The sequence below is a fragment of the Rissa tridactyla genome, chromosome 3, assembly GCF_028500815.1.
Source record: "Rissa tridactyla isolate bRisTri1 chromosome 3, bRisTri1.patW.cur.20221130, whole genome shotgun sequence".
Taxonomy (NCBI): Eukaryota; Metazoa; Chordata; class Aves; order Charadriiformes; family Laridae; genus Rissa; species Rissa tridactyla.
This window is the reverse complement of record NC_071468.1, coordinates 104,058,891-104,078,327: the sequence shown is the minus strand read 5'-3', so window position 1 is coordinate 104,078,327 and position 19,437 is coordinate 104,058,891. Positions and strand designations below refer to the sequence as shown.

At 36.7% G+C, this 19,437-nt stretch overlaps 1 protein-coding gene across 2 annotated transcripts in view; it reads left to right on the top strand.

Annotated features, from left to right (window-relative positions):
- Positions 1-19,437, top strand: part of MYOM2 (myomesin 2) — a 79,056-nt gene that overhangs the window by 54,833 nt on the left and 4,786 nt on the right. For both annotated transcript variants that reach the window (XM_054196253.1, XM_054196252.1), the window contains 13 exons: positions 175-219; positions 687-823; positions 4,434-4,578; positions 4,691-4,750; positions 6,315-6,382; positions 10,150-10,263; positions 11,607-11,694; positions 13,915-13,953; positions 14,629-14,734; positions 17,381-17,544; positions 17,870-17,906; positions 18,035-18,057; positions 18,921-18,976. In XM_054196253.1, the coding sequence (XP_054052228.1) occupies positions 175-219; positions 687-823; positions 4,434-4,578; positions 4,691-4,750; positions 6,315-6,382; positions 10,150-10,263; positions 11,607-11,694; positions 13,915-13,953; positions 14,629-14,734; positions 17,381-17,544; positions 17,870-17,906; positions 18,035-18,057; positions 18,921-18,976 (1,082 nt within the window). The remainder of the gene's footprint in view (positions 1-174; positions 220-686; positions 824-4,433; positions 4,579-4,690; positions 4,751-6,314; positions 6,383-10,149; positions 10,264-11,606; positions 11,695-13,914; positions 13,954-14,628; positions 14,735-17,380; positions 17,545-17,869; positions 17,907-18,034; positions 18,058-18,920; positions 18,977-19,437) is intronic.

Below are 19,437 nucleotides of genomic sequence, written 5' to 3'. Positions count from 1 at the left end.
AACTTTAAGTTTCTTAAATCTTATTTTTTAATCATAATTTTCTGAAGAGAGGTATTTTCCATATAAAACTTAAGGAGATTATCTGCTGATGGTGATGTGTACCTTCTTTGACACTCATTTTCTGACTGTTTTTTTCAAAACAAATTAAAACATGAGTATTTTTCTTAATTTCAGAGTTTGAACGTTTGATGGCATTAAGCAACGAAATAAAGAATCCAAGTAAGTTGAAGATCTGAATCTATTTGATATTTCTAGAAGAAATAGAATTACATACTAATGACTGGAGTTCCAAAAAGGTTCTTCCTGAGACAACAGGAGATTCATTTTTCATGGAACAACTTGCTTCCTTATCTTTCCATTCATTTAGAAGAAAATTAGTTTGCATTGAATAAAATCATCATTGCCTAAAAGTCTTTTGAGTTTAACTTTGACAAAAGACTATAGGTTGCTATATAGTCAATTTGTTAAACAATGTGCAAATGAAAAGCTGTAAATTCTTTCCTTCCTTTGAGAAATTATTTTAAAAATCAGCCAAAGACTGCATTAGATGTCTGTCTTCTGCATAAAATCTATTCTATATCCAGCATTCAGTAAATAATAGGGAGATACTAATATTTTACTACAATAGTTTTTTTTCTCACAAGGATTCATGCATTGTTGAGTTTTGATTGCTTTTCTTTCTGCAGCAATACCTCTGAAATCAGAATTAGCTTATGAGGTTCTTGAGAAAGGCGAAGTCCGTTTCTGGATTCAGGCTGAGAGCTTATCACCAGATTCTACCTTCAGATTCGTTATTAATGATAAAGAAGTTGAAAACAGCGATGTAAGTACATATTGAGTACTCTATAGGTAGTGATTTTGTTTAATAAACCTTTACACATCAATAGGTATTCTATTTTTATAGCTGCTTAAAACATGTTATTAAGGTCTCATAATACCGGAAAAGAATGCCAGTCTTTAACTTGAATCTCCTTTGCACTATAGAGTTCCTGTTGCAGAGTAAGCCTCTTCATACCAAAAGAAGAGAGAAGAGTTTAACCCTCAGAAGTTCATATTCATCGTGGGTAGTTAGGCAACCAACAGCAAAAGAGAAGGAGAAATTAGACACAAACCAGTATTAAACACATCTGATGAAAAGTAGTGCACAAACACTTTAGGAAAATAGCTCAAGTCAAAAAAGCTGCTTCAAGTACAGTTTTGGACTCCAAAACAGCAAGACATGCTGTTCCCAGAGACCCTCTGAGGCTACTGCATCTAGTCTTACATATCATGTGGGAGGCACTTGTCAATGCAACAGTGGTCATAGATATAAAACTTTCAGATGGTGTCACTTTCTATTTATTTATTTTTTTAAATTTTGTCCTAGATGCTAAATGGGCATTGAATGGCTACCTAGAGATGAAAGGGCAGGCCACCAGCTTCCTGTGTTTTCGTAGCTCTAGTAAGACCTTTCATAGAGAGGAACACAAAAAAGGTGCCAGATTGGGCTGAGAAGAAAGCAAGGTCATGCCTTTGCAGGGCTGGAGTATGGTTCATCTGCTGGGCATAAAGTACAGAACCGGAAATATCTTTTCCTGTGAAGTTGCAGTGTTTCCAGTGCAGCTGTTTGAAAGATTCAGTTTATTCCTGAGGCTGCAAAGCCTGGTTTTGTCCAGAGAAGCTTATCAGCATCTATATACCATAGAAAAGCAAAGAGCATTTACTTTAATTGCATATTGACAAGTGGGAGAAGTAGTGTTTCTGAGTAAAATACTTCTCTGTTTTTCTTATTTTAAGAAGTAATAAACCATAGCATTCAAAACCTGAATATTAGTGACTAGGATGTATTGAGATGACAATATTCTGTCTTGGCAATATTAGTGGAACAGAATGAGCTATTTTTAGTTCACATATGTTTGGGAAGAGTTGACATCAGAGAGAGTCTTGAAGTAGAGCTGTATTATTTCACCTCTTTAATTAGTAACCCACAGGTGACATTTACGTTTGGAGACTGATGATATTTTTCTGGTAAGTCACATAAAAGCCTAGTATTTATGGTGCCCATAAAATCATTGAACTTCATCTTGCTGCATAATGGCAATAGTTAGAAGCCTAATTACACTCTAAAACCTGCCTGGAGACTGGGCTACAGTCACTGAACATGTTCAATAGACCGTTATGCTGGTGAATTGTAGTCCGATTCTTGACATTGGCTGAAGTGATAAATTTTTCCTTCTAGGTCCTCACAGGGAACGGTTTCAGTAAGACTTCAAAATAATCTGAGAATGGAACGAACTGGGCCCCATTTAATCAGCTGTCATGTTAATCTTTTAATATTTTTTTTCTTTACCTAAAAGCAAGAAGTAAAAAAAGTATCTAGAAGTGTGGTAAAAGGTCAAATTAAAACATACATCCTGATCTTTTTCTGCTTCTGGCAAATCTCAATATAACATTCTCCCTGAAAACTCATGAAACAAAAGTGTTGTCCTTGACCTCTGTGGGCAAGCGACTGTAAGCGAGAATTTGAATTTGCATTTTTTGTTAGTTTGGTGAAGTTTATAACTTCTCTTTTTGACCTACCTGGCTTATCTCCTCAACTCTTACAGATGAACTCTTACATAAGTAATTTTTCTACTTAATTTCCTGATTAATTAAATCTTGTCTTATTCTTTGACATTATCTCTTTTTTTGAACTACATACAGGAAAGTGCATATCCAAATTACATGAGCATTTTCCCCTGTTATTTTATATAAATGTTATACCTCAGTCTCTTGCCTCTAAGTCATTGATTTAATAAATTGTTATCCTAACCAATCTATTAGCTATTGCTTTCTTAATTCCAGTATCTTTTCTCTTTCTTCACTCTTCAGTTACCCCATTAAGATTTAAGCTAGTACTATTTGTACACTTGAAAGTACCTGTAATGAATACTAAACATCTTGACCGTGTCTACACTATTCTTCCAGGCTTGTCCATACAACACTGAACCTGTTCTTGAGGCTGGCCAGGATGTGACCCTCAAAGCTGAAGCAGATATATCTGTGGGGTCATTCCTACTAATTTTGGATCAGTACTTAAAGGTTCTTCCACTTAAGGAAGCGGTCCCAGAGAGTTTAATAAGTTGTGTTTTAACTAGCTTTTTCTTTCCTTCCTTCTTTCTTCCCCTTTCCTAAACTTTATCTGCCTATGGCTTTCAGTACATTTTTCTAGTTTTGGAGTCGAATAAAAAGGTTAATCAAATCATCTTTTAACAGTAACAGGGTCTACAATAATTTACTGTATAGAACTCCTTCTAGATGGTGACATTTACTTTTCAGTCCCACCATGAATGGAACAGTTAATGTGTAATATCCTTGGCCTCATTTGTTACCTTGGCCTCATTTGTTACCTAAAAGTACTCACCAAGTGACTTCTGTGGATTATTTTTGCTTTGCTTTAGGAATGTGTAAGTTGAGATTCAAACAACATCACTGTTAGTGGGACACATGGTCTTCATGGTTGATACTCACTGAATGAAAGAGGATATTACTTAGTAAAAGGTGGTTGTATCTGAAATGGTACCTGCAAATTCAAAACACATATTTTGCAAGTATTGCCCAATGTTTGCTTGCAATTTTGTGTTTCCTTGACAATGCCTGACAATAGTTTATCTTTCTGGAATATTTAATAGAAAGCAAACACAAAAAGGACACAAACAGTGAAAAGCATATTTAACTTTGAATTCAAGTCAATGTTTGGGGTTTTGGGTATTCTGCAAGCACTTTAGTAGGTATCTAGATGTTTTGACAGAATTCTAATTCTTTTGCTGGACTTGGTTGATCTTTTAAGTTTCCAGGAGCTTTGTTGGTTTTGCACAAGTTCCCGTTCCTATGGTCTTGCACTTTAGCATTCTTTGAAAAGAATACTTAGCATTAGAAGAACAAATCATCATACTCTTCCTAAATAAAATTTTTTAGTGAGACAGTAAGATCCAATACTTAGTTGCCACTTATATCTCAGAGGTATTTAGTAATGATGACCTTTTGGACTTTTTGTGATGGGTTTATTCGGAGATCCGCACGTTTGTGTTTATGAACATAATACTTCCAGCTATTTCTGGACTCTGCTAGGAATAGTGCTTCAGCCTAGCAAAACCCCTTGCTGAACTGTAAGCTGTAGTGCAGCTAAAGGCTGGCTCTTCTTCAAACATGCATAATGCCATAAGCTATTACTTTTAAATCCAAAACAGCTGTATTATGATGATTCGAGGATTCCAAATGCAGCCGCACACAGAAGTTTCTGTCACCACTGGGATCTTGTACAACAGTAAATACAAGCACAGTCCTATTTCCACAGTTTACAATTAAAAGGACATGAAAAAGATTGACTGTGGAGGCAAAGATATAAAACATGATTAATTCTATAACGAATCGTAAGTAATTTAAACTACACTAAAGTTATTTGTTTATTTCAGAGGCACAAAATAAATTGTGACCGTGCAAATGGCATTATAGAAATGGTGATGGACCGATTTACAATTGACAATGAAGGTACCTACACAGTACAGATTCAAGATGGAAAGGCCAAGAACCAGTCTTCATTAGTTCTCATTGGAGATGGTATGTTCACTGAAACATTGAAACTTTGACTGTGATGAAGAAATGACTTCAATTACCATTTGAGTAGTTTTGTGAACTAACTCGTTTTTCATTCCCTTCTTCTAAAATTTAGCATTCAAGGCAGTGTTGGCTGAGTCTGAGCTCCAGAGAAAGGAATTTCTCAGGAAGCAAGGTAAGACAGAGTAGATTGGTGACTTTAGGCCCAGTTTGCAGCTAGTGATGCATCCCTGGTGAATATTAAACGACTCCAACTTGCATTGATTTCATTAAAAGATGAATGTATCTCACAGTTTGAGTAGACACTGCACCCTTGGTGGATCTTATTTTTCTACATTGTCACACAATACATGCAAGTTCATAGAATCATAGAATACCGGGTTGGAAGGGACCTCAGGGATCATCTGGTCCAACCTTCTAGACAAGATGACCCAGCACCCTGTCCAGCTGAACCTTAAAAGTGTCCAATAACGGCGGAAGTTGTGACAGAATTTCCACTAAGTAGAGAAATAAAGTGGGAGTCCTTACATGAGGTTATCTTCGCTCAGTATTCATGAGAAGTGTGCCTGCTGTAGGCTCTGATCCAACAAAACATTTCTCCACTTTTAGTTTTAAGCATACAAGTTGTCCTTTCAATATAATTGACAGAAGAGTAGGCAGCATAGTGTCAGACAAGGAAGATTAAAACCCCGATCCTGTGGTTTCTGTCCAGGCAGACTTCCAGAACACAAATGTGTATTTGTTGCATAGTTGCTATACAGAGTTACAGAGTTTGTTATATACTTGTTATCAATATTTTTTGCAGCTGAAAGTAAGAATTACTATTGTATATCTAATAAAAAATTATATCACTGTGAAATCCTTAAAAAACTGAGTTTGAGCTCTAGTTTGTAATATTTGCTTGGTAAGCACATGGCTTTTAGGATGAAAGTAACAACAATAATTAAAAGCATTTATTCTAAATAGGTTAGGTAAGGTTTTCTCTATAAGCAATGTAATTATATTCTTTTCTATTTTCTTGGGGGGGGGGAGAGTTTTTTTTCTTTTTAAATAGTTTTAGGAAAGAAATTATACCACTCGCAGCATAAATCACAAGATCTTTCAGTTCTCAATGATTTATGTAAAAGTCTGGGAATTTGCCACCTCCCAGGTCCGGATACTGCAATTATGGGCCCCGATCCTGCAGACACTAAAACATACAAATTTACTGACATGAGGAAGCACAATAACTTTAAAAAGGCTATGTATGTCAGTAAATTTACTTAAGGACATACGTATTTGCAGGATTGGAACCTCAGGGGAAAAGGAATATTTCCTGTTTTGCTTATAATGTTTAATACATTTTTTAACTTTATATAATTTGGACAAGCAACGTCTGGCATGGCATTTTTGCTTTGAACATTTAATTGGGTATTTGAGTACATTTGTTTACTCTCCAGTTCCCTTTGCATTAAATACATTGTTTGTACACTTGTTTGTATCATACAAGCAGAGATGATCATATTTATCATACAAGAAGAGATGAGCCTCAGGTTTCTAAGCTGTACTGTAGACACCTGGGTCAATAGGATAAAAACTTACTGCTGGATTTTCCGTCTAGCGCATGGGTAGTTCAGGAGTTCCCTCTCATCGTTCTGCTCTGGGGATGTTATAATGTAATTGTCATCCTTTTCTTTCACTGTATCTTTCTGATACTCTTCATTCTACAACATATGCTTTAAGAAAATTTTGTTTCTCAGGTCCTCACTTCTCAGAGTTTTTGCATTGGAAAGTTACAGAGGAATGTGAGCTTTTACTTGTTTGTAAGGTGAGGAAATATATGAAATATTTTTTTAGAATATGTTAATTAAAAATTGAGATAGGAAATATGAGGAAAGATTTTGACATTTTTAAAATTAAAGCTTCATATAATTGTTTTTATTATTATTTAGAAATGTTTAAATTAAAATTTCTGACTCACTACTTTTCAACAGTAGTTTTCATTAAAAAAAAACCCAGGACATTTCTAAATGTGTTAGGTGATCTAATTCTTTATAATAATGGTGAGACATAAAAATCATTTAAACAAAATACTCACCCCTTAATGGTCCTTCTTCCTCCCTCAAAAAATAGCCACAAAAGGCCAGAGTTCAAACTCTTTCCTCACCATTTTCTGATTTGGAGGTTCCTCTCTCAAATAATCTCTTATTTAATCAACTGTAACCAAACTTGCAACAAAGGCTTCTAGAATTAAAGTTATAAAACATGATTTTTATTATATTTGGCTAATGGCTTCTGAATCTTAATTAATGCTAATGGGCATGGAATTCAGAGTAACTTCTGCTATTAACATCTTTATATGCCATTCTAAACTAATATATTTTCATTTTTGTTGCTCTTCTGGAGTGACTAATTAGAGGTCTGAATAACTAAGTTAATTGAATTCAGCGGGCATCAAACTCTTCTTCATTGCCTTTTCCTGTCATATGGACTCTTTTGTATTAATTTTCTCCACTTCTTTTGAATAAGTTTTTGGCTTTTAATTAGACTAACTTGAATCATTCATTATGAGCAATTTACATGTACATTTGTGGGATTCTGTTTCCTTCTTTTTTTCTGCTCACTAATTAGGAGACCTTTAACCTCAACTTATTCCCAGCAGAACTGACCTGGATGGTGAAGCTGCCATTCTGTGTGCCCCCATTTTAGGGCTCAACACTCATTAGCTAACATGGGTCCGTTGCTGGTACTGAGCTGCAGAGCTGCAGTACTTTATAATCTTAACATGCAGTTGCCTCAGGTGTGAACCCTGCTTATCCTTTCATTCACATGGGGAATTAAATGGTGCTGAAGCAGTTATACTAGTGTTAATTCTCTACAAATTAATCTGAAATTATCCCTCTTTTCATTGACTGTCAAGCCTGTTTACACCACTGAAACTGTGAAAGGCTGAGCGTCTGATTATCTGCTTTTCACCAGAGCACTTTTTGTTCATGAGGTCAGAACATTTTATGTAAATGAAATCTAGGATGTGGGCTGTTTGCACACTCATCATTTTAACTATGCCATTGACCTTATAATGTTTGTCACTGTTAGTATGTGACTGGCCATTAGGTTCGCATGGTACTGTTGTTTATGCCTGTTTAATTGATATTTGTACATAGGAAGAGTTTGAACAATAAAGCCTGGATTTGTCCTATGAAATTCACATACCTGACATTCAATTTAGAAGTGTGGCTGCCCTGGGCGATTTCTGTGGTAATAAAAACACTCACGGAACAATCTCTGCCTCCCCAGGCTGTATCACAGCACTTGGCCCATGTCTCTTCTAGGCTCTGTTTAGTGCTCTTGTAGGAAAATAATTGTCATGGGTGTTTTTACCTCTTGAAAGAGCCTGGGATAATGTGAAGGAAGTACCTGTAAGAGAGGGCTTTTTGTGTTGACTTTCTGAAAGGCTATGTCATGAAAGAGAGGAGTTAGGAAACCAGGCCAACTGGAAGCTTGTGTAGGGCAGAGTGACTGTACGATCCAGGTCCATAACAGTAACAATGAACAAATATGGATTGTGTTATAAAAGATTATATTGAAAGTAACACGTTACCTCACGTACCACTTATTTTCTATGTGATTGGAGCTCATTGACTTTTGATTGACATAGTATTTAACTCTGAAATAGCTGGGATTTATGACCTTGTTCTTGGTATTGTAGCATCTGCATGAGAGTGGGACATGTTTGTTCACCTGAATGACAATTTGATGGTGTTTGCTTTTCAGTATGTGTTTATTTTTCTTCATATGCCAGCATCTACTACCATTTTTTTCAAGTACTCCTAAATTTCAGAACGTTCAGAAGCTACCTGCTCTTGCATAACTTTGACCCTTATTTGTACTGTGTCTGTTAAAAGCAAGATTTTTGGTGTGTGTCTAAACAGTGAAAAAGGTAACTTTTCATAGTAAACATCAACATGAAATAACTTCAGCACTGCAAATTGCATGTGTCTGAAACTCAGTCTATTTATTGTCAGATTGAGTGCTAACAGTCTTGGATGAAAAATTGTTGAAAAGCATTAAAGGCTTGTTCCTTCAGGCTTTGTTCAAATAAAATTGCCACTCATGTCATATGACTACAGGAACAGCCACTTTGTAGTTACTAGTAAATGTAAAATGCTGCTCACTTTTCTCAAGCAAGGCATTGCTTTGGGCCAGGTTGTGATCTCAAATACTCTGTCAGAGATCCATAGCAACCACACTGGTTATTAAGCAGCAATATACGTGATTAATTTGAGCAGGTTTTATAGAGATGTCCAGGAATTGTTATAGGATGCCCTTCTACTTGTCTAGTCACCTCTATAGAGAGCTTTCATAGAGCTGTTCATCTATGGAATGACTTCTCTAATGTGAAAGGGTTAGAAATTAGTGCATGTTTTTTCCTCCAAGCAAGACACTTGAAAACTATTGCAGATCTGTATTAACTTCTGGGCTGCCCTCTATCCATTTGTTCAGTTCTTTTTTAAGGAGGCTTTTTAAAGCAACTGCTTGGGGACTGAAAAATGTCCTGCCAGCTCTGTCCTACCTACCAAAGCCACGCTGATGGGGAATTCAGGCTATGCATGGAAATACCACTGCATTTTTGTGGTTTTTAGAAGGGTATGGGGATAGTGATATCAAATAAACCATGGTGTTTCTGAAAGGCAGAAAAATAAAATATATTTCCAGGGTTTCTAAAAAGAGCTGGGCTTTTAGCTTCTTTGAATTCACAGTTTGAGGTCATTCCTCCAGCAATATTTTAAGCATCACCAATTCACAATTTATATTTCAAAATTATAGCAGTACTTGAGGTATAGCTGTAGTCTATTTATACATTGCTTAGATGAGCTGTTGCTACTACAGCTAAAATCTGGCTTTCAAGCATCTTCTCTGCATTTGCACTACGTTGTTAAGCCCCTTTGTGTTGGGAAAGACTACAATTTGTAGGATTCCTCAAGTCTTTGTACTTCCCATAGGACACAATGTAGTAGAAAAAAACATGATTTCTGATGCAGCTCGCAATTTTGAAGTCTCAAATGCTTTCAGAATAGTAATTTCAGTTGCTCTCTGCAGTTCAGCCCTGAAAGAAATTGCTTACGTAGCTGGGATAAATCTGCAAATTGGCTGAAGACTCTCTAAGATAGGGCCTAAGTTCTGTGTTACAGCTCTCTGGAGACACACGGCAAACACAAAAAAAAAAAAAGGAGGGTTCAGCAGCTCTAAATTCAAAGATACTTCTCACAGATATCTCTAGACAAACTACAACCACATAGAAAGGGTGCAAAACCCTTTAAGGGAAGAGATTGACGGGATTTCCTTTAAGGATTTGACAGGGCTCTGAAGCTGTAAGCTGCGTAGTTCTGACCAGTTCTGTGTTGCAAGAAAATACTGTAGGACTAAGACTTGCTCAGTAGGACTTGATTAAAGTTGGTTTTTTACTTCGCTTTATTTGACATGTGTTACAAAAAAATTGGCTTCTTATGTTGAAAAAGTACCTGTGTGACTACCTACAGTGGGATACGTTTCCTCAGGACATAGCCAGCCTTATGTGCCTTTTCTGTTGTACAGGTTGCAAACACGAAGAAGGAAACAGTTTTCAAGTGGTATAAGGACGGTTCTGGGATTGACGTTGATGAGGTGCCTGATCTGCAGAAGGGAGAATGTCACCTCAGTATTCCCAGGGTACAGTATCGCCTACTGATTAGAAATGACAGCTTCTGCTTGACATGTTTGCCAGGCAGAGCACTAAACCAGTTACCATGATTTCTGTGAACCGTTTTAAGAAAAGGCATATTTGTTACCCTTCAATTAGCTGGTGAGTAACTAATGCTAGTAAAGGAGTATCTATTTTTGTTATCAGCCCAAACAGTTCATGCTTAAGTTGCTTCAGCGTCCTTAGGTGAACTGTATCTTGTTCTTTCTTATCGCTCCTTAATTTTTCAATTTGTTCAAGCACCTCATTTCTGACAGTGTCTCAGTTTTATTGCCTAAAATGAATAGGTTTGAGGTATATGCCTTCTTAAGATTTATCTTTATGCAAACAGGATAACCTAACTTGTGTCTGAAGTGCCAAAACCTCCCCAAATCAAGGTTTTCTGCGTTCAGCATAAATACGCATTCCATTTAATTGACTTATTTATTTTATTGACTGGATTCATATTCTTCTAATTTATTTCCTTCATTTTGCTTGCAAGAGAATACTGGCTTTCTGGTGGCTTCATGTTTCTTGAGTAGACTTTTGTGGGGGAGAGTGGTTTCTCCTTGTCTTCAATTGCTCTTGCTACTTGTCATTCAATTATAGAACACTTTTTATATTATTGTGGCTTGTGGACTTGCTTGTGGACTTGAATAAATCTAAGATTCCATTATATAACCTCCAATCTGTATATAACTGTTTATATTTTGTCCTTCAGGTTTTATAATAAATTAAAATAAAACCACCCAAACAAAAAACCCCTACTGGCTTTAAAGCAATATCACTGTGTTAGACTGTAGAATGAAAGCTCTCCAAGGGTAATGAATTAATCATTTACTTAGCATAGATATAATTTGACTACAGCTGCTGCTTAAATGAAAGCCACTGAGTTGATATTTGGACAGTTAAAGAATGTAGATGTTTTGTTATGATTTACGTAGATTGATTCAAAAAAGAGTGATAGTTCCAGTTGAAGAAAAATTACCTTTCTAAAGTTTGTGTGGGTTGAAGTTAGTCTCTGTTACGTCTTACTACTGTACTTGTAATTTCTACTGACAAGGTTCAATCTTGTTTGTCTTTTTGGACCAAAAGACAAAATATGGTTCCCAGAGGCAATTGATCTGAAATCTGAATGTTTTAGGCTTAAGGAGTGACTACAGCTCATAAAAAAGCGTGCACAAGCCATTGATAATTTCTATCTCATCTCTAGTAAGATTATTTAACCAGAATATGGTACAATTTAGGTTGTTTGATTTAGAAAATCATGCAGAGGTTGAGCAAATGTACTATTATCAAGTTTGTCAGTAAACATCTTGTGCTTTCCTTGTAGTTGTCTCGCAAAGATGAAGGAGTTTATAAGGCGACAGTATCAGATGACAGAGGTCATGATGTATCTGCTCTTGAATTGTCAGGAAAAGGTAAAATGAAGTTTGCTATATTGAAATAATGATCTCCACACGTTCTCAAGAGATGTCAAAGACCTGTCCTTGCAAATGTTGAGTTGGTAAACATTTTTTAGTTTGCTTGTATTTCCATTCTCTTCTTATGTTAGAACTGCAGATCACCAGTTTAGAAGGGGTGACACTGGGCATTGTAATGATTAATCTCTAGCACCCTGACAGGAAAGAAATGAAGTAAGTTTCTGATCAGGCAGACACCCTTTTTTATGTACGATCTTTTGTAGAGAGCTCTCTCCCTCTCTCAAATTTGTTAAGCTTTAATGGCTACCAAACCCCCTAAAGTACCAAGATGTTCAAAGTTGAGGTGTGACTCTCAGAGAGAATGGAAAGTTATTTTGATTGTAAAATCATAAAGTTGTTTTGTGGGTTAACCCAATGTGCAGCTCAGCCTCACACAGCCGCTCGCTCACTCACCCTCAGTGGGATGGAAGAGAGAATTGGAAAGGGAAAAGTGAGAAAACTTGTGGGTTCAAATAAAGACAGTTAAATAGGTAAAGCAAAAGCTGTGCATGCAGGCAAAGCGACATAAGGAATTCACTCACTGCGTCCCATCAGCAGGCAGGTGTTCAGCCATCCCCAGGAAAGCTGGACTCCATCACGTGTAAAGATGACTTGGGAAGACAAACAATATAAGTCCAAATACTCATTACTTCTTCCCCCAGCTTTTATTGCCCTGGAAAACTGAGTATCGTATGGGGCAGGCTAGTTTGAGCTCAATGTTCATGGGCATTCAAATAAAGATAAATGCAAATAAGGGTAAGGGAATTTAGTCTCAAATGCATCAATGATGGCCATTTAAATAAGGTTTCCTATGTTATCAGATATCACAGTGAGCTACTGTAATTTTATGTCTATTTAAATTTGTTCAGTAAAAAATGTTTGTTTACCTCTGAGTCTATAGCAAAGACCAATGTATTGCCAGCATAAATTCATTTTACTCAAGTTGGGTAGAGCTTCCCTACTTAGGTGCTTCTCTACTTAGGTCCCACCAACTAGGCCAAGGTGGACATGGATTCATCCCACCGGCATGGAGTCATTTTACTCAAATAATGAATATTTTCTGCCAGGTCCTAATAGAGGGAGAAGGACATATTCAAAAATTAATTCAGTTCACCAAAGATCTTAATATTTATTTTCAGCACGTTGGAAAAGTACCTGAAGTAAGAGGAAAAGATGAATGTTAGATTGAGTTCTTAAGCTGTGGTTTTCTCCAAATGCTGTATTAGTACGTGATAGTCTTTCAGACATGTTCCCTCTGTATAAACTCTGTCCACCATTCTTTCAGAAAAAACATCTCATTTAGACAGTAGAGACAATATAACCCCACTTCCCCACATATATTTTATGTAATTCATGTCCTCTTGTCAACATGCCAGTCAGTAGAAGCATACTGGAGTTTGCAGAGAGTTATGGAATAGAGGCACAATTTGTTTTAGCAGAGACAAAAAATGTGCAGATACAGATCAATACAGACCAAATATACAAGCAGTATTTTCTGAACTTCATGCTTCACTGAACTTCACTGTCTTCCCTATTCACAAAAATTCTTCATCCTTGACTATGCATTCTTCAGTCTTGACTATGCATTCTTCAGACTATGGTGCTTCTTTCTTTCTCTTCCATCTTACCCAGTGACACTGAATAGGTTTCTTCTGTTATGAAAGAGTTCCCCGCTCTTCTGCGCTTGTCTCCAGGGTTCTCCCCTTCTGCAAACCCATCAGCTCTGTGATATTTCAAAAGCTTGATAAGATACCAGGTTTCTTTCACCTGCTTTTTGAAGGGGTTTACATTTGTCAAATGCCATCCTACAGGGAGCAGGTAAAAACTATTTTCACCTAGAATGCAATAATTTCTCTTTCCCTTGCACTGTCCTTTGAATGTGCATAAATCCAGTTTTAATGACCTTTTATTGTTTCTGGCCGGAGGGATACAAAAACAAAGATTTGACAGGAGACAGCTGACTCCACACATAGCGGAGACACTCAGTGACACAGCACAGAAATCATATGCTATACTCAGACGGTCTCCAGTTTTTCCCACATACCTGTCGCAATTGTAATGGTTTTCTTTGCCTAAGGATGTGAAGGTTTCCCATATTGCTTTAATTAAACTGAACATAACAAAGCTATATTCTGGTTGAATTTTGATGGTACATTTTCTTTTTTTTTTTCTCTTCAGTGTATGATGATATAATTCTCGCATTGAGCGGAATCAGTGGTAAGTAAAAGCTGTCTTGGATTTTCATGTAGGTTTTTTATGTTTAAGTCATCTGAGCCTGAGGCAGACAATTTTTATTGTAAGTGGGAAATCTCTGAGAGTCCTGATGCTTACATTATTATGGACATGTTATTAAGTTTCTGAATAGACAGTTGACCTTGCTAATTGACACTATTAAAATGGAACAAGGTATTATTCCACCTGGCTTTTTTGGTTTAGATACTGTGACAATGTCGTAGCAATAATTTTCTTCCTACTTCCCACTAGTAAGTGAGCCCCAATACAGAGAGAACAAGATTCTGATCCTGCTCCCAGTGTCAAGTTGGGAGTCATTCCACTGAAAGAACAGGAGTTACACAAGAATAAAATTTTTGTGCAATTAAAATGACGACAGTACTGTTTCACAGCAATTACATGACTAGCTTATTACTTCACAATGGATTTTGCTGTCATAATGCTTGTAAAACAGTAAAACCGTAAACTGATGCTGAACTTTCACCTGATAATCAGCACATCTCCTTTGAGAGGCACGAACCATTGTCTCTTTGTGGCAGCTGAGAATCATGGCCCAGATCTTGAAGTATTTTTTTGGCCTGACAGTACAAGCAGTCCATTTGACTGCTTCCTGTTCATTCCACTATCCTGTTTGATCTGCGTCTATTCTATTTTACGTAGGTAAGACAGCCTCTCCACTGAAGATCCTTTGCACTGAGGAAGGAATAAGACTCCAGTGTTTCTTGAAGTACTACAATGAAGAAATGAAAGTCAACTGGTCTCACAGGTAGATGAAGATGTTTTCCAATTTTCTTTGAGAAAAAATGCTGACTTCATGATTTACTATTTACTATTCTGTGGCATTCATTTAGTAACTGGACCACATTAATTAATTTCTCTTTCCAGCACTTCACATTCTCTTTTCACATAGCTAGTACATACAGTAGAAGAAATACTAACAGGCTTGTCCATCACCTATCAGGAGGGCTGTAACAGCCAAGAAAAAAGAATTTACAATATTCCAGAGACTCCACGAAACTATTTGTCTTCCACTATGTTATCTGGTTAGTTTAAAGACAGCAAAATATCTGAGCACAGTTTTCTATTCAGGGCTGCCCTTTTCTTTAAAAGAATGAAATTCTCCTCCAGTACTAGGTGAATACCAAGGATCTGCTCTCACAGTTTAATAAAAGTCTGTATTAAGAAATCTTTTTTACTTTTCAAACCGATATAGTCTCAAGTAACCCAAAATATTTTAATTCTGTTCCTCCTCTTTGAAAAGATATTCAATGGGACACAGAATACTTTGACACCAGCCCTCAGAGCTGAGACTATGACCAGAAATGAGCTTTAAAGTTCCCAACGGTTTTCCACCCTCATGTTACATTAATCTTTGACTTTGGAGACACTGTATTCATCTGTGTGTTTACAGTTAAATGCATGTTCAAATTCTTTGCTATGTCAGGCCTTCATTTCTTTGAAAATACAGGTAAGGTTTAGAAGGATTTTAAAACTCTTCAAGTGGTTTCAACTTTCACATTCCTTGATGGCCTACAAAGATGACACACAGTGAACAGGTCTGACTTGGGCAGGAAGAGGCTGGTTTATTAGTATGTTGTCCTAATTTTGCAATGCTGTCCAGCCCTTGATTTCTATGAAGACAGGAACACAAGAAAAGTGTCAGTGATCATCAGGTTCAGGGAGCTTGAGAGCACTTCTGCAAGGGTGTGCAGCTCTACTCATAACTAAAGCTTTCAATTCAGTAAGTTCTGCTCCTTCTTTCATTAAGTGTGATACTAACATAACGGTAAGGAAAAGAAAAATATTTTTTGCCTCTGGCTTTTACTATATTGGCTTGAGTGTTAAAAGTGACTTAGACCATTCCACTATTCAATTCATAGAAATATAAAACTAAAGAATGCTACATGGCTAATATGGAAATAGTGGGCATATTCATATTTACATACAGACACTTCCTTCCCTCCGAATATTTCATATTTTATAATGTCTTACACATTGGTTGTCTTGAAGATCATTGAACACAGATTTGGAAAAAAAAATTTCAGTTCTTCCATGAGTATAAAGATTATAAACCAGAGCTGTTAAAGCTAAAATGAAGACTAAAACAAACAAACAAACAAACAAACAAACCTCCTCCAGCCTCTCCAAACATCCCTGCTCTTTTAAATGGGGATCTAGCAATTTTTTTTCTTGGAAAAAAAGAAAGGCTAGTCAATCCATGTATTTTTACTGTGGTCTGCACATCATGAAACATACCATTTAAATTTCAAGCTCGTTTTGAATTATCCACTCTACTGCATAGCAGGGAACATAATACAAGCCCTAAAGCCAGTATGCATCATCCACTCATGGCACAGTGGGGAATATTATATGTAATATTTTCTAATACATAGTAGTTTCTGTCCAGGTATCCAATTTGGTACACTGAACTCAATGTGGTCATCTTACAGAAAGGGAAATAGTAAATATTCCTTTTCCCCATCAAAGTAACTCGCTAGCTATGAAGCCAAATCAGCCCTGTCTGGGCAAATAAAATAACTGATCAAAAGGAAGCTAATGCTGACTTCATCCATTAAAAATTCCAGCTAAAGATGCTTGGGGAGGAAGGATGAAAAGAAATATTTCTTCAGTTAATGAGTGAGAGAGAAAACGTCTCTTCAAACCATTGAAAGTGGTCTGGTTTGCATGCTCTCATTAAATCGCTTTTTCTGTTTCCACTCTTCATGACAGATTATGGACCAGAAGAACCCCTGATCTGAATCAGGAGGGCATTTCTTATATTCTTAGCTGAGGAAGTGATCATAAATCAGTATAACACCACTGTTTTTTAAAGACTTGTTTATTGATTTGTTTATTAATTATCTGCAGTTAGGAAATTTTCTTCTTGTTTCGTTCTTAAAAACAAAACAAAGGTGCAAAGGTGTACTTTGATTTGATGCAAGAATAATAAATTATATGCAAATCTTACATTGTTTTCTTAATCGATTTTTGACGTTAATGAAATGTAAAGATTTTTTTCCTCATCAGAAAATATTTGCCTCTAGTATACTATTCTGATGTATTGTATATTAGTGCGTATGAAGTGTACAGAAGTCTGAAGTCACGCACCATTTTCACATACAGACATTTATGTGTAAGTAGATATAAACACAGAGGATTCTGTACGTGGAGAGAAGGAGAATGAAAAGAGGGTGAACAAATTTATCTTTGGAATGAAAGCTCAAGTTAATGGTTCCAAAATGTTTCATACCCCAACTATGAAGAAAAGCATCTCCTGAGAAATTGCTCCCATTAGTTGCAATTTATGTGTAGTTTAGGAATAGTATGCTATTCTTTGTAACTTTTTATAGATGATATCCTATCGAGAATATACATTACAATGTTCAAACTCATTTCTATTCATTTTTTCCAGGGAATCTAAGATTTCTTCTGGTGAAAAGATGAAGATCGGAGGTGGAGAGGATGTTGCGTGGCTGCAGATAGGTGAACCCACTGAAAAGGATAAGGGGAACTACACCTTTGAAATATTTGGCGACAAGGAATCCTACAAACGCACACTCGATCTGTCTGGGCAAGGTATATTTGTAAGACCATACTTAATTGAGAACTCTTCATGGATTACACAGAATTTACTGGTAATAATCAGAGGAATTACAGTAAAAACAGAAAGCCTTTGGTCAAAACCAGTTGTAGTTTAGTTGCGTAACTGTTATGATCTTTTTTTATGTGTTTTCACTACCAGCGGCATTGGGTTTCAGGGATTTGGTTTCCCATTTTGCTACTGTGTAACCCTGTATGGGTTTTAAAAGAGCTTTAACTTGGGTACCTGTTCAAATGTTTATACTGAGCCCCAAGTGCAAGTTATGTTCATGGACAATAACTCTCAATTGTTTTTGTACAGCTTTTGATGATGCATATGCAGAATTCCAGCGACTCAAGTAAGTGCTACCTCTTTTGCATTTTAATGCTGTAACAGTGTCTTTACTTACAAAAAAAAATATATTTAATTAATAATGTCATTAATAACATTACATATTTCTCTTTCCCTCTTCCTTGACAATTTTAGGGCAGCTGCTTTTGCTGAGAAGAGTAAGTTTATTTTACATTTTATCAAAGGTGTTCTACAATGTAGTCTAGTGTTCTCTTTAAGGCATCCATCATGATACGCTGCCATAGCTTTCTAAGTTCTGTGGCTGCAGAAATCCCCTGTTAGCACATAATACTGCAATAATAATATTATTTTGTGGATTTATTAGGTTTTAATTCCAGTGGAAACCCACTAAATGTTCTACACATTTTGCAAGCCTCCACTGTATCATCTTGTGTCCATAGAGGTTTTATGAGGTGTGAACTTCTGGGTGTCATACAAGGAGATGTTGGCTCTGAAAGCTGCTGATGATACTGAATATTGGGGTCTTCCTATTAAGTAAAAAATTACTTGCTAATGCCTGTTGAGCAGTGCTTGCTGAGACAGACAGTGGGGAAGCTTGTTACTGTTAATGGCTGTAGGAATTCTGGTACTTTGATATCAGTTCCCCTGGTAATGACAAGATGCTTCTGCCCACAAAGACAGTGGCAGAACAAATTTTCCTTAGATCTTAGATACCACCAAGATGCAAAAAGCATCCTCCTTGCTTTGCTCTGTGCCCAAAGCGCAAACTGTCATGGTCAGCAGTAGCTTCAAGGTTGTTATGCTTATCAGTTTAGAATACTATAGCGCAATCTCTGCTAAAAAATCTGAGGGAATCATAAAATACATTAAAAAGAAATAACACAAAATATCACCAAAAAATGTGTTATTTTATGTTTAATTAACCAGGGACTACAGTTTTTTTTAAAGATAAATCCAAACAAAAGCTGTGACTAATATGGCACCAAGCTGTAAAATCAAGAAATGAGCAATTTTGAGGTCTAAACTTCACATGATCCACATATTTTTCTTTAACTCCTAGATCGTGGTAAAGTCATTGGTGGTTTGCCTGACGTCGTTACTATAATGGATGGGAAGGTAAGGACAGATTCTTTCAAAGAGTCATGCCGACTGGTGAGAAGTTTGCTTTGATGGCAGAAGGGGAGAGAGTGCAGATGATTTTGTAAAAGCTGAAAGTGGAAGCAGGATAGTTTAAACAATCTAATGGTAGTCATTTAATTGAGACGCATGCAAATTCTAAGTGGGCATAGGTACCATAAGTTGAGGTACCATACAAGCCACAGAGGTACCATACTGTACAGTCAGCGGAGGCGCAGAGGAGCCTCATTCAGATCTTAGGCAAGGAAGGTCAGCTTCAGTAGGACCTGGTCTTGTGCTGATTATGTAGAGGCTCTGAGTTAACTGCATACTCAAACCTGGGCTGGCTTTCAGCTCTGTGTACTGAGCAGAGCAGTTCAACAGGAGAGTCCACTCCTGCCCTGTAGAAGAAACCGAAGAGGCAGGGGGAAGGAGCCACTCACTGAGAGCCAGCATAACCA